Source organism: Nelumbo lutea, chromosome 7 (assembly GCF_056320005.1).
Source record: "Nelumbo lutea isolate HS-2025 chromosome 7, American lotus-T2T, whole genome shotgun sequence".
Lineage (NCBI taxonomy): Eukaryota > Viridiplantae > Streptophyta > Magnoliopsida > Proteales > Nelumbonaceae > Nelumbo > Nelumbo lutea.
Genome location: NC_142690.1, coordinates 26242323 through 26256919, shown reverse-complemented (window position 1 = coordinate 26256919; position 14597 = coordinate 26242323). Strand labels below are relative to the sequence as shown.

Below are 14597 nucleotides of genomic sequence, written 5' to 3'. Positions count from 1 at the left end.
AGTCATTTTTTAAGGGGGAGAGTCAAGAAAGAATAGATTCCATGAATAGACCCTGGAACCAACATCGGAACCGCCAAGGCCAGAACTGACCCTAGAGTCGAATCCTACAAGGTAGGTTTTGGTTCCAAAAACCTGGAACCAACCCCTACAAGATAGGTTTCAATTTCTGCCATAAAATTGAACCAAACCGACCCATATTCACCCCTTCCTTTATTTATACACAAAAAAAGAGTAAGAAAAAATCAAAGAGAAATTATCATGTTCTTTATTGTGGTTGTGTTTCTAAAAAATGTTTTTCCAATGAAATAGTATTAAGATTCTTGGAATATACTCGATCTTTTGCATCGATGTCAATAATGTAGATGGCTGTTTCTGGTTGAGAACACAGTAAAAATAGAATCACTCTGAGAACCGATTTTATTAGAAACGAATCAATTAGGAAAAATGACCCAATTGGAGAATACCCCTTAGAGTATCAAGACTAATTGCCCCTTTTCATTTTAACCAAAGAGCTTTTATAGAAACCATAAAATTTGCCATACAAGAATCATGTTATTAATAAAGGGTTCAAGAATTTTTGATCAGTAAAAAAGGATTCAAGAATTAATGAGCAAATCTTATTCCTAGGTCAATGAATATATCAAAGCGATAGATGGAATATTAATCATAAACCATTTTCCTTCTTTGACTACTATAAACTGTTCTTTTCCAAAGTTATCATCAATTACAGTTAGACATGTAGCATTACGAGGTTCTCATGGAAAAAATAAACTGTCGTTGATTTAAAATTCTAAGAAGGAATTAGGAATTATACTATATTCCTTGCAAGTTCTGAAATTACTCTTTTTTATCCGCTGCCAAATGAACTTAAAATATTAATTTCTTGACCTTAGTGCTATTGGTTCTATTTCTATGAATAATTCGTTTGTATTAGCTGATAAAATTGCCTTAATCAACTAATATTCATTCTGACCTTCAGAATTTTCTTTTCATATTGTCAGAATTGAGAAAAGTTATCAGTTTATATTCTTCCTATTATTGTTATTGTATAATTTACTATAGATATAATTTTATATCTTCAATTAAACACCTTGCAGATATAATAACTAGCTTATGTTTCCCAGCATCCAAAAGCATGTGAGGTTATAACAACGAGAAATAAAATTTAAAGTTGAGAGAGAGAGATATTAATGTTTTTAATTGCTGAATTGCTGGGTGTTAAGAGTCAGTCGGAGTGTTAATGGTTTATCCAGAGCTTACAGGTGTAAAACTGTATTAGAGCAAAAGGGTTAATAGATGGAGGCATGACTGGACAATTGGTGATGATGGATAATTGGGTGTCAAGAGGGTACCATTTTGTAGGCAGCTTTTTGTGTTGACAGGACAGAGAGTGCAGTGAAGGAGAATCTGATGTGATACCCCAGTCCAACCAAATTATTTTCGCCTTTCCATTGTAAAATTACTTTCTCCCCTCTTGATCGTCGTTTCTTGATTCTTGTCCTGTAATATCTTTCCATTGTAATTTCTGTATCATTCACCCAAGAAAAAAAAAGTAATCTCTGTATCAGTAATGTAATCTCTATTTGAGCCCCAGAGATTCCACATTGTTTCTTTGTACAATTTCAAAATGTACATCAAATCCAATCTCTCGCTTCCCCAGCCGGCAACCCTAACACTAAAATAGATAATTAAGTTTCCTTCTTTTTTGAAAAAAAGTTGATTCAGCGTTCTCTTTAGGCATTGAAATTACTAATCTTTGATTTAACCCTTAAAGCTAAATCTCAGACTTATTAGTTAATAACTGGGTCTATGTCCCTATGAAGAATCATGAATCAGATCTGAATTTGGGTGCAAACATTTGTAGGCTTGTAGCATAATCTCCGTACTGTAAATCCCTTTCTCTCTCTTTCTTAACAAAGATTAATTAATGTTTTAAGTTTTAACCGTTAGAAAACGTATGAACTTAACAACAGTATCTCAGACCTCAGCTTTGTAGCTAGCAACAGACTGAGATTTGGACATATAAATAAAACTTGTCGATTAAACAACAGTTCTAGCTAATAAATATACAATATATCAGAATCTAACAATAAAATAGAAAACAATCCTTACGTAATCTCTAGAAATGCAGTAAAACAGTCATTGTATCGTCAGGCTTTCATCTTCTTCTACGTGATTGAATGTCAGAGCCAGTTTTCTTCCTTGCCAAATCCAATTTGATTTGCATGACAATGATATAAAGATTTGGTTAACACAATCTCTAGTTTAAAAGTTTATAATACTTCTGATTTGTCCTTATATACACTCCTTACTGGTCATTCATTCATTGGTGCATAAGACGAAACTTCAAACAAAAGTTCTCCATGTTAATCTTAATCTTTCATTAGTCCTTGTGGGTCCTACTTGGTATATCTGTTAACTGGTAGGTCAGAAAATATAAGTATTCCATTTTTTTACAATACAAATACACGAATATACAATACAAAAGCTTCAACATTAAGAATTAAGCTATCTACCGTAAAAAAAAAAAAAAAGGAAAAAAATAGGAGGTAAACTAGAGCTTTTTTTTTTTTTCCCCTTTGGTTTCTTTAGATATCTAACAACTTTCTCGCATATATTAATTAAGCGGTGTGATTTATTATCGTATTTTAACTGTAGAATAATTGCTTACCTAAAATAACTATGGATACACTATAATAGAATTAGGGTTTGGTTGCTACATGCTAGTTGTATCTTGTATCAATAATTTATTCAAGGTGAGGAATATGCAAAGGAAGTGATAGGCTTTCCCATCAGCAGGCGAGGGATTGGAGGGAGGGTACATGCCAGCAACAAGGAAGGAATATGAATAAGTCCCTTTCTTTTAATGGTGTTTTTTTTAATATTATTTTTATATTTTCTGATCTTACCTCTCTTTTAGCTATATAAAGCCATTCTTCCATTCACAGATCCATGAAGTTGCTTGCTTGTTATAGTGATTATAGCTCTTCTTCTCTACCCTCTCAGGGTTCTGGGTGTGGTGGTGAGATGCTGTTTCCATGTCCAATCACTGTTCTCAACTCCTCTTTCTCTCTGTGCCATGCTTCATGCTTAGTCCCTCTCTCTCTTTCTCATCTCTTTTCTGCTATATAACTTTTCTGTTTCCTTGAGAGCCTTTCTTTTTTCTTATCTCCTTCTCTGTAGCCTCCTTTTCTTGTTCGTAGGATTTGGTTCACTACTTTGAAGGATCACAACGGAGCTTCAGCCATACTTCATCATGATTTTGACAGGTTGATTTGATGTAGGGTTAGCTTAATTGATAATGGATGTTTCTTAGTTAACGCTGTGCAAGTTGGTAGATCAGTGTACTAATCTCACAGCCACAGCCCACAATGTTATTACCATGTTAGTACGAGTACTACTGGGATGAAATTTTGCAAAGAGAGCTTCCTTCAGTCCACTCATGGGAGGTGTTAAGATTTAATTAACTGCCGACTCATTCACCCAAATACCAAGTAAAGAAGGGAGCCACTGCTTGGTAGATGAGCGAATGATGCGGGAGATAAGTTGGATCTTATGCTTCCCGTTCTTGGACTGAAGGGAGCTCCCTTCACAAATCATGCTATCAAAGCTTCTTTTCTGGGTTGGAATTCTAATAATAAACAAACTTATGCACATGATGTATCTGTTATTTTTCTTCAGTTTTTCATTTGTTATGCCTAGATCTGTTTGATAACTGGAGAAGGATCTGGTTGATTTATATGATTCTTGTATTTTGTTAGTGTTCCTTAACTATAAAAATCATTATCTGTTTCTCTGTTGAGTTGGGTTTCGACTGAAGTTGTTTTTAGTCTTTGCCCAGTCTCAGTTGTAAGTTAATGTTCTGTTACTTGTAATAGGCGCTTTAATTGTTTATCAAATTACTTAAGGTTTGCATGCAGTTAGATCCTGCAGGCTATTCTTTGTAGGAGACGCTTTCTGCCTGGGACTTTCTATATTCTCTCTCTCTCTCTCTCCTTTTTTTTTTTCTGTTCTCCTTTTCCTTTTCTTTCTTTCTTTTTAAAACTGCAGGCCTACTATGGTCATTCTCTGTGTTTAAAATCATGGTTGTTTGTGAAAGTACGCTTATTCTCTTTCAGTTAGTACTTGAATAAACTTCTTCATTTGTAACTCGTGACTAATTGCTGTTGTTGAGGATTCCAAACCCATTTGAGCTAGGGTTTGCAATCAACGACCATATTACCAGGGTACGACGTAATTGATTTTATCTTGGAAGTCTGATCATTCGCCATGAAGATTGGGATATGGTAGGTTTTCTTCTATATTTAGTTACCAAATTATCTACCCATCAAAACAAACAAAAAAGTTAACAAATTATCTATGAATGGGCAGATTCAAAGTAGAAAAGAAGAGTTTCTACATTCTATGAATGGGCAGATTCAAAGTAGAAAAGAAGAGTTTCTACATTCCAGGGTGATTCATAATTTCTTCTCTTGTTAATTCTGTGTCACTGCTCAACGGCAAGAAGCAACACCACATGTGGGAGAAGCCTCATACCTCACGTTCTACGACGATGACTTCTTGGGTTATGCTCTTTGTACTGCAACAAGTCCCTAGACATGTCTCCTTGATGGTGCAATTACCAAAAAAAACCCTTTAGTGAGATCTCCAGAACACTGCAAGTTGAAGCTACTCTTCCTTCATTTAATTTTGCTTTCTTTTTTTTTGGTATTTGAAGATTCACAATGTATGAATCAAAAGTTTCTCTTTTTAAGTTTGGATTCTCTCATATCAACTATCAAGAAAAGTTAAGTCTGTATTTTTCTGTAGTTTAGTTTATATATGTAAGATAAATGAAATGAAACAGTTTTACCCGGTTCTGACTTCTGAGTTGCACTTATTATCAGTAACAGATGGTTGAGGCACTGGTTTTCATGATGCAAGATAGTGACTGGCGAGTCTTTTTTGCAAGTATGATAGTTAGGTTAAACATTACCATCTAAAGGTGGTTTAATAAAAAAATTAAAAATGATTACTGATCATGTAGGACAGAACGAGTCAAGGAAACCCTAAAAAGGATTGGGTATGTTTTGTTTTTTTGCCAAGATAAGTCATGACTACTGATTGACAAGTTCCACTCCATATTTATGGTTCTTTTGTGCATTGAGTGTATTTTACATGAGAATCTATGTAGGAAAAGGGTTCCGCTCCACCACATTCACACTCACGACAATATATATATATATATTTCTTTACAGGTGTTGCCTTTTCTTCTTTTGTTATTAAATTTCCTATTCCAAGCAATAGTATATATATATAATACCAAACGAGGCTTTGAGCTTTTCTCCAAATTCCATTCCCGCTTTCTTGAAAAGCTTCAGACTCAAATGTCTCTTCTCCTGGAACCGATTGAAGAATTAATGCACCATCTTTTCTCAAAGCAAATACCATTGTTTTTCGTTTTTCATTAGCGCTTATGAATTATTATGGAGAGGGGCCTTCTCTGGCTATCGCCACGGCTTGTTCAAGCACGGGACGTCCAAAGTTATGGATTAAACCCTTTTTTCTTCTTAAACGCTTTATTCTATGGGTCCTATCAAAGGTCTAGTGCATATATATGAATTTGACTACTTTGTTTTGTTGATGGCTCTTTAAATTCCATTACTGCAAACTAAATCAAAAGAGAAGTAAACACGCGCAGAGAGAGAGAGAGATCATTGCATAAAATCACTTAAACAAATTATGCTCTTCAGTTTTCCAATACTAGTTCCATGAGATGAGATTGGTGCATTTTGTTCTTGTGCTTTATTCGATCTGCATATCCATTTGTAATCACGATTCTAGTTGTACATCTTGTAGTTGTAGATAAAACCTACAACAACCCTTGAAGGCTTGAACAATGACCAAGAGAGTGTTAAAAATCCAGAGAAATGATGTAAAGTCCATAATAACATAAGATAAACCGGCGGTCAGCCTGTTGCAAATTAAAGAAAAGTCAATAGCCCATGAATCATTCAATAGCCCATTCATTTTGTTTTTAATGCAATTTGAAAACTCTTTAGTGTTCGCTAAAAATGGAGAAAAGATTGGGCTTATATTGAAGAAATAAACTTATCTGTGACTATAGCCTACAGGGCATTTTGAGGATTTTCGAATTGGTTCATTTTAAATAATGAACTTGCACATCAAAAATGCTATAAAACGCGTCACGTGGAGAAGTTTGGTCACCCAAACAGACCCTAACATGTCATATGTTTCTGTACGAAAAAAGAGTTTCGCCCATAATATAATTGGGAGGTAAACTGAATACATTTCTTTTATTTTTTTTTTCTTTACTTTAGCCATTATCAATGAAATTATTTACAAATATAAGGAGAAAATGGAACAGATAAATGAAACATTATATATTGAAACATCGATACGTACGCCATGTATAAATTGCTTTAATTCTTATTTCCATAAGCATTTCCATCTCTAGACTCTAGTTAGCTTTTACAGGAGGCTGTAAATGACTGCATGATGGGGTGTCAACTTTATTTCAATAAGCATCATGATCAATGGTGCATGTTAAGCATAAGCCGGGCGAAAGCTGCATGTGGCATGCATTCATTCTCTTGTTAAGGGCATAATTCCAAATTATTAGCTTTTGAAAGCATGAGCTGATTTAAAGCTTGGGTTTGTAAAAGCTAGTAAGACTTTATGAATCAACTTTAGGAGTGCAAGTCGGGCCGGGTGGAGGTCAACCCTAATCCAAACCGAGCTATTGAACCCCTAACACTAAGTTTTTGGGTTGGACTGGAATTAGGTTGGCTCAACTTCTCTATTTCCTTTTGTAAATTTCTTATTTTATACTCGGGTTGAGGTCAATTAATATTGTTATTATATATAAGAGGACATAGCTATCATTCTTTAGAGAAAAATTGCCTCTAAATTTAATTTTATTGGCATACATACTTGCCTTGATATCTGTATAAATCGTAAGATAGCTATGTTTTACATCAATGTTTTAAAAACAGACCTGGAGGCCGAACCATTTTTGCCTCCGGGTCATGGGTCACTAGTTTGATCGGTCGGGTCGAATGGTTCAGACCGTGCCACATCATATATATAGATATATATTGTGTGTGTATATACATATGTATATATATTATCAATAAATAATGTATAAATATATTTTAGATATGTTATATGTATTTTTATATTTAATTTATATTTTTAACTCAGTTTTTAATTTTTTTATTTATAAAAATATTAAAAAATACAATTTGAGGCTAAAAAAAGAGTTTTTTTTTTGCGAAAATAGCGGGGCAAGCACCTATGACCCCTTGGGATGCATAGATTTCAAAAAGTTACCAAAAAAAAAAAATCACCCCAATCGAACATCAGAGTGCAAAGTTACAACCTCCGAAAGTTTGCATACATAGGATGTGCAACCCGGAACCCGCGACCTGGTGATCGGGTCGAATGGGTCAATGGTTGAACCGACCGGGTAACGGTTCTTGACCAAGTCAACAGCTTTTAACCATTTAACAGGTCTTGACTAAACCGGACTTGGAATCTTGGCTGGGTGACGATTCAAATGGTTCGATCGGATGTGTCAACGGTGGGTTGAAAACACTATTTTACATAATTTTGTTGGGAAAATTTATTTCTTTAGTATTTTTATATAGTAACTCTATTTTCTTCAAATAATAACTATGCTTTCCTTTTTAACATATAATTACGTGTAAAATAAAATATATAAATAACCTAAGGTAGATGAAATATATTATTTTTATAATGTTTAGTTTTTATTAAATTTTTAATAAAAGTTAAATATTAAATAATTTATTTCAGTTTTTATAATTATATTTTTTAATTTTTATTAAAGACGAAAAACAATCAAAATGTAGTCAATATACAATTTTGTCAAACTAGGCATGAATATGCCTCTGTATCGGTGCATATCAAACTATATCCACCGATATAGCACGATATGACCTGATACACACAATTCGTGAGATATGTATGTCCCATTGGAAGTATCATATCAATACCTTGATCCTTGGTTGTTAATCATTTGAATGTTGTTTGTTTTGGCCTCTTTAAATAATTTATCTAGAATGATTAAAAGCAGCTAAACCAATTTAGTTGAATCTTCAACTCAACCCTCCCAAACAGAGGCTGATCATATCTTCTCGTGCATAAGAGAAGTTTCAAATCACAGGTATTGTAAGAATTTAGATAAGAGAAAGCTCATTGTCCACAAAACCCTAACGGTGCCAACCTAAAAAGTTAGCAACCTGTACTTATCAAGTAGCCATAGAATTCTAATCCTAGTTAGAAGCTTCACATAATGTATGCTAATTCATAAACACATTTAAAATTGCAAAACTTAGGCTCGGTTGCAGTTCAAATCTGATCTGTATACAAAATTTTCACCTGCTTCAAAATTTGCACCTTTTTGCCTCATTTGCATTTATTTACAGTATAAATTTTGCATCTAAAAAGCGGATGCAAAATTGCACCCACCTTCCTCCTACCTTAGTTCTCTCATATAAAGTTGAGACTATATCATTTTTCTTCCTATCTTATTTTTCCAAAACAAACAACCTTCCTCCTATGTCTGTTCTCTTTCATATAATTTGGGAACCGTGCCATTTTACTTAATATTTTATTTCTCACAAAAAGACAAGACAAGTCAATTATGAAGTAAAAAAGTCAATCAGAATTTCACACAGCCCATTTGCACTACTTTGCATTTAAACCAATGCAAATGAAATTCACATACAAACAAATGAAGAGTTACAAATTTCTTCAAAAATATTTCAACATGAATGGAATATATCCTTAATATGTTATACATGTAGCAATAAGAGTTAGGGGCAAACTGAGGACATGGGTGGAAGCAATCATCATCATCCACTCTTTACCCCAGCTATATGGGGTTGGTTACATGAATCCTGTTTCGCGAATCCATTCTATTAAATGTCATATCTACCCATAAACTATTAGTGCTTAAATCATTTCCCACCACTTCTACCCAAGTCATTTTTGGTCTATCGGTAGCCCTTCTATATATCCCTTCAACTTGTAACAAATCTCTTAAAAGATGATGTTGATGGTCTTCTATGCATGTGATCAAACCATCTAAGTATATTTTCTCTCATTTTACCATCTATTGGAGTTACTCTTAGGTTCCAACAAGTGAGTTCATTCCTAACCCTATTCATTATTGTTTTTCCATTCATCCATTTTAGCATTCGCATTTCTATTACATTCATGTTTTGGATATGTTGTTTCTTGACTATCTAACACATTTCTCCATAGAGCATAACCAGCCTCAACTATTTAATGGAATTTTCCTTTCAATTAAGTGGTATTTTCCTATCACATAAAAGTCCAAATACACCCTTCCATTTTGCTCATCTTGCTCTAATTCTTTCCCTGGTATCCTTCTCAATCTCTCCCTTTTTATAAATTGTTGAACCAAGGTAATGAAAATGGTCATATTGAGTTATATCTCGGTCTCCAATCTTAATTGTATCCTGATTTACACTCTTATTATTACTAAAACTACATTTCATATACTTTTTTTATAGACCTACTTATTTTAAAACCTCTTATATATTTCTAAGGAAATAATTCATAAGCTTAATTTTGCACTAAATTAGTTTCACCAATTAAAACAATCATCTAAAATGGGGAGAGCCTGCAATTTTATTCACTGATGAAAAGATTCCAAAACTCTTGATCCTCTATGTTTTTCCCTAGTTAGAAAGTGTGTTTATGGCCGAGATCAATGGACACTTTCTCTCAAATCCACAATGATTGTTTTACATTCATTGATTCAAAACATTCTCTGATTCAATTTCAAGATGAAGGTGAGTTTCTCCATGTGTGGTTGTGTGAAGTGGTGGTGATCAAAGACTTTTTATTTCATTTTCTTCATAGGGTGCCTGGTATCAAGTTAGGATAAGAGCCCTTTGCTGTTCCCTTTCCAATCAATTTTCTAGGGTTGCTTGTTAATCTTTACAATGGTCAGTTTATCCATTCAATAGCCAGGTTATAGGGGGGAGAGTTTTTAAGGTCGATTTAATGCCAAACATAGAGCCGAAAAAAGGGACATGAAGACCAAAATTGACAAAACATGCTATATGTGAAAGATGTTCTAAGGCAATTGAGGTTCCAATTGTTTTCAATGAAGGCAATCCCGCTCAGAATCAAGAAACAACAAGTGGCCAAAGGCCAAAATTTGTTATGACTCACCATTATAGAATTTTTCCAGGATGATATAATTAGTGGAATTGGTAAAAAACTACAAAATCAAATCATTAACTCTAGTCATTTCAAAGTACACCCAAGTGAAACATATAATGGATACTAGATATGTAGTCATACACACGAGGAAAGGCAACCGCAAATGTAGGGCCTTCTATTCCTTGTATAGTTTCCAGGGTCAGGTCTTATGCCCCTTTTTATGATCATTAATAAACCCTTTTCCTTTTATTTTTACAAAATAATATCATCTACAATCAACATGCACCATAAAACTTCCATATCCAATACATAATTTAGCAATGGATATGGCATTGAAAAGAATCAAATGATGAAAAAAGACTCATGTAGCCAATACTATATAGTTGGGGCAAGGCTTAACGATGATGATAATACATTGTAATGATTTAATATGAGTTGAACTTTAGAAAATATTTTTTTCATAGGGCAGTAGAGCATGTTTTCAATATATTAAACATGAAGTTCCTTCTTTTTATTCCTTCTATATGATTTTTATTTATAAAAAAAACATCCATAATAATATATTGCTTAATTCGATCTAATATCACAAGTAGGGGTGTCCACGGTTTGGTTAACCGAACCATGGCACTTTTTTGTAAATCGAACCGGTGGTACCGGTTTTTCCAATTCTCCAAACCGAAATTGAACTAGTATCACCAGTTAACCGGTTTGGTTCTTCGATTTTTTGGTTTTTATATTTATAATATATATTATACAAATATATGCATAATATTGTATTACAAATAATAAATTATATATAATATAAGTATATATTTTTATATATAATGAATATATATTTATATATAATACATAAAAAATATGTGACATATATTAAAAATATATATAAAATATACATAAAAATATATATACTGGTCAGTTCGGTTAATTGTTGGTTTTTTTGTAGGTTAATCAAAAACCGAATCGATCCTTCGGTTTTTCAAAAATTCTGAACCAATCGATTCGGTTAACCGCATTTTGCAGTTCGGTTTTTTGGATTTTCGGTTTTTCATGGACACCCCTAATCACAAGCCGCTTTCTCTCTCACGTGTGTGAGGGTTTCTCTCTCACATCGATGTTAGTTTTCATCTATTTCTTTTACTATCAATGTTTGTTCGAGAAGCTCTTATGACAAATTTGTGTGATGATGATTTTGATCCCGGCCCATGGAGAAGACTTCAGATCTATGTTCTAATCCTTCTAATCTTTGTTTACTCTCTGATCTTTTTCTCATTTCTGTTGGGCCTTGGTTGAATTTGTGTGTAGTGTCTGCCGTGGGACTCCATTTGTTTTCCCTTTGAACATGCAAGATGTCGAATTGGGAGTAGCGTAAATATGTTTTTCTTTGGGGTGGATTTGTACTTTCGATTGATTTTGCTACAAAGGGGTTTCTGTATGATTCTCGTTGCTGAACCTGGTGCCACTTCAAACCTGCTTTGGGCTATTCGTTGCTTCTTCACTTTGTGGAAATATTGCTTTTGCTCTAGTGCCTGGTTTTCTGTGCATCCAATTCAGGCGTTTTGGGTATTTCATTTGCAACGGTGTTACTGTTCCTGGCAAGCCTTTTTCTGGCGATCTTTGGGTTCTCTCCCGTATCGTTCATGCTCCAACCGTTTCGGTTTCTACATGGATGGGTAGTTTTTTTGCACATTTTACGCCCCTGCAGTAACGTGTTTTGTGGATTTTTGGCTTTCTGTGGGGCCCATTCCTTGAGCTTGCCTTAAGGCATAAAAAAAGATATATGATATAAAATTGAGTCCATTTATTGGCATTCTTTATAGGGAGAGGAGCATCGCATTAACGCATCTCTTACTCTTAGGTTATGTTTGGTTTGAATGAAAATATAAGGAATAAAGTTTTTATGGGTTTCTCTACTTTTTCTTTCAAACCAAACACAGCCTCAGGTTTTCCTATTTGCAATTTAGTGGGTAATCATGGTATATGTTTGGAAAGTGAATCTTAAGTTGTATTTGATTTGAAGGAAAAGATAGGAAAACCTATACAACATATGATTTAATAGAATAAATGATTTAAGAATTCCATTAATAATTAATTATTGACCATCCACAAGGGGTTTCTTAAGTAATCGGCCCTAAAACCAGTGGTTCATTGAATGGTTCATCTGGGCTATTGATGTATATACATCTTAAATGGCATAGTTCACTCCCTTGTGAACAAACCTTAATATTGATAGATCACAGCCCAAAACCATATTCAAACTTAACTTCGATAGTTGATTGAGTGGATGATATTATAAGAAGGTAACTATGTACCAGAATGGGCGAAAAAAAAACAAAAATATGTACCAGAATGAAGATGCTACACTGCTAGCTTAAACATAAACCAAGAGAATACCAAAAAAAAAAAAAAAAACCAAGTGATCCTCTCAATACCTAGCCCGCAGCTACAAATGCCCATTAAGTAGTTGAATCATGAATGTGAGAAAGACTGTTGTGGGTTGGATGTTGTCAAGCACAGTGAAACTGAGTCCTAATAGTTTGAGTTCGTACGATATGGACGGCAAAACAGCAAAACATGGTGGCAGTATTCGGTGGAATTCATTATAAAGGAATCATACCCGGACGCAACATGAGTAGGCCAGTGACACCAGTCATCCAGGCATGGATACTGGACATGGTCAATGACAACCACAGACAATAATCAAATTAATCGTCGTGTAGTTCAAAATTCCAATGCATATCCAGGCAAAGAAAATGGAGTGCGCTGGCGCTGAGCCAATTGGGGATCAGCTCAACAGTGGCAAAGATGTGCAAGATTGAGGTGTTCGCTTTTAGATGTTACAGCCTTACGGGTTTGTCGTTGTATATTGCATAAAGAGGACAGAGAACTCATGGATGGAACATTGAGGTAGACCTGTGATAATGTAAGAGAGAGATGACCTTCCATAAGAATTTGCAGAGGGGCCTCATACCCCCTCACCCCTGGTCGACATTTGGCCTTATCCCCACCGTAACATCACAATAACTGTTTAGAATTTCAAATGCCTGACACACAAGGAATGTCGCGTGGGACATGGTGTCTAGTCAATTTTATTTTTTTTCATGTAAATTCATTAGTTCAGTGAATGGACATTGACCAGTAAACCAGTAATTTGCTTTACTTATCAGATTTTAACTCAATATGTTAAAGACAAAAGTCCATACGAATGTTGAATTCCCATTTTCGTGACACTTGTACCTGCTTCACTCTTCAATAAGGGGGAGAATAATTTACCAGCGCTCACAAAAATAAGGGGAAAGGAATAGGATTAGGAATCACCATTAGCTTGAAGCCTTTAAGTGTTCAGAAGATCTTTAGCGTGCTGCGTGCGGCTGCACAGAATGAGTATGAAATATGAACAGGGGTACAGAATCGTGAAAGAATAATGAAAGACTATCTTTAACCTTTTATCAATAATAACTCAGATGGATTACATCAGATTCCCTTGGACCTCTCAATATTGAATTGAACCTTGCTACTGAAACTGGATACCTTTACTGTTGATTTTCTCATATAAGTACATGATACACAACAGTAACATTTTGTGGCCTGGGTAGCATAGGCCTCAAGCCCAATAAACAGATCATATCCCACCGAACCAATCTACAAGACTAGTCAAATTGAAACTATATCAGCCCTATTGGATATAATAGTATTCACAAGCTGTTCAAAGTAGCAACAGCAGCCACAGCAAGGATAAAATGACAATAAATAAACGACTGAAAAAAAAGCCTAGTAAAACTTATTGCTACAAGATCTAGCAATAAATTTGGCTGCGTTACCACCAAATAATGGCCTTTTAGCACAGGGAAATAAAATACCAATCCCTCTACTCCATTACAAATAGTTTAATGGTCGGACCAGGGCGCTAGTCGATATAAATCGCTTTACTCGAAGAAATGGTCTTCGAACACCTCTGGCTCCTCTTTCGTATACCTGCCACATCAATAGTCATCATAACCATAATCTTCATCGTAACCATATCCATCTTCATTTTCATAGTACAAGTCGCCATAAGCACTGCCATTCTCTTCATATTCCTCTTCTTGACCCAGCTCATCATTGTTGTCCTTCCAATCCGGTTCAACTTCCTTGCCTGATTTCTTGTCAGTGCCCTGCCTAATGGCATCATCTGACTCCATGCGTTTTTTCTTGTTCTCAGGAGTCGACTGTAATGAGCAGACATCAATCCTTTTAGGTGTTTTCAGAAAAAGGAGTTCAAAAACAAACTAGAAATCTGTGCAAAAAATAAAGTCACTATTTCAGTGAGTTCCAGTTAATTTAAAAAAAGTAAAGTTTGTATTGAATAATCTGCTTCACTGTATCCAAGCCATTCTTCTGCT

At 34.6% G+C, this 14597-nt stretch overlaps 1 protein-coding gene and 1 long non-coding RNA gene across 2 annotated transcripts in view; one reads left to right on the top strand and one right to left on the bottom strand.

Moving 5' to 3' along the window:
* The first annotated feature begins 2729 nt into the window (after window positions 1–2729).
* Window positions 2730–4859, top strand: LOC148845800 (uncharacterized). The gene is made up of 2 exons (XR_016102360.1): window positions 2730–4286; window positions 4372–4859. It is a non-coding gene; the product is annotated as an uncharacterized LOC148845800 (long non-coding RNA).
* An 8867-nt stretch (window positions 4860–13726) lies between these two features.
* LOC148845799 (Cyclin/Brf1-like TBP-binding protein) overlaps window positions 13727–14597 on the bottom strand; it is a 74656-nt gene continuing 73785 nt past the window's right edge. The window contains exon 21 of the mRNA XM_088955509.1: window positions 13727–14423. Within this exon, the coding sequence (XP_088811635.1) occupies window positions 14199–14423 (225 nt within the window). The 3' untranslated portion in view covers window positions 13727–14198. The remainder of the gene's footprint in view (window positions 14424–14597) is intronic.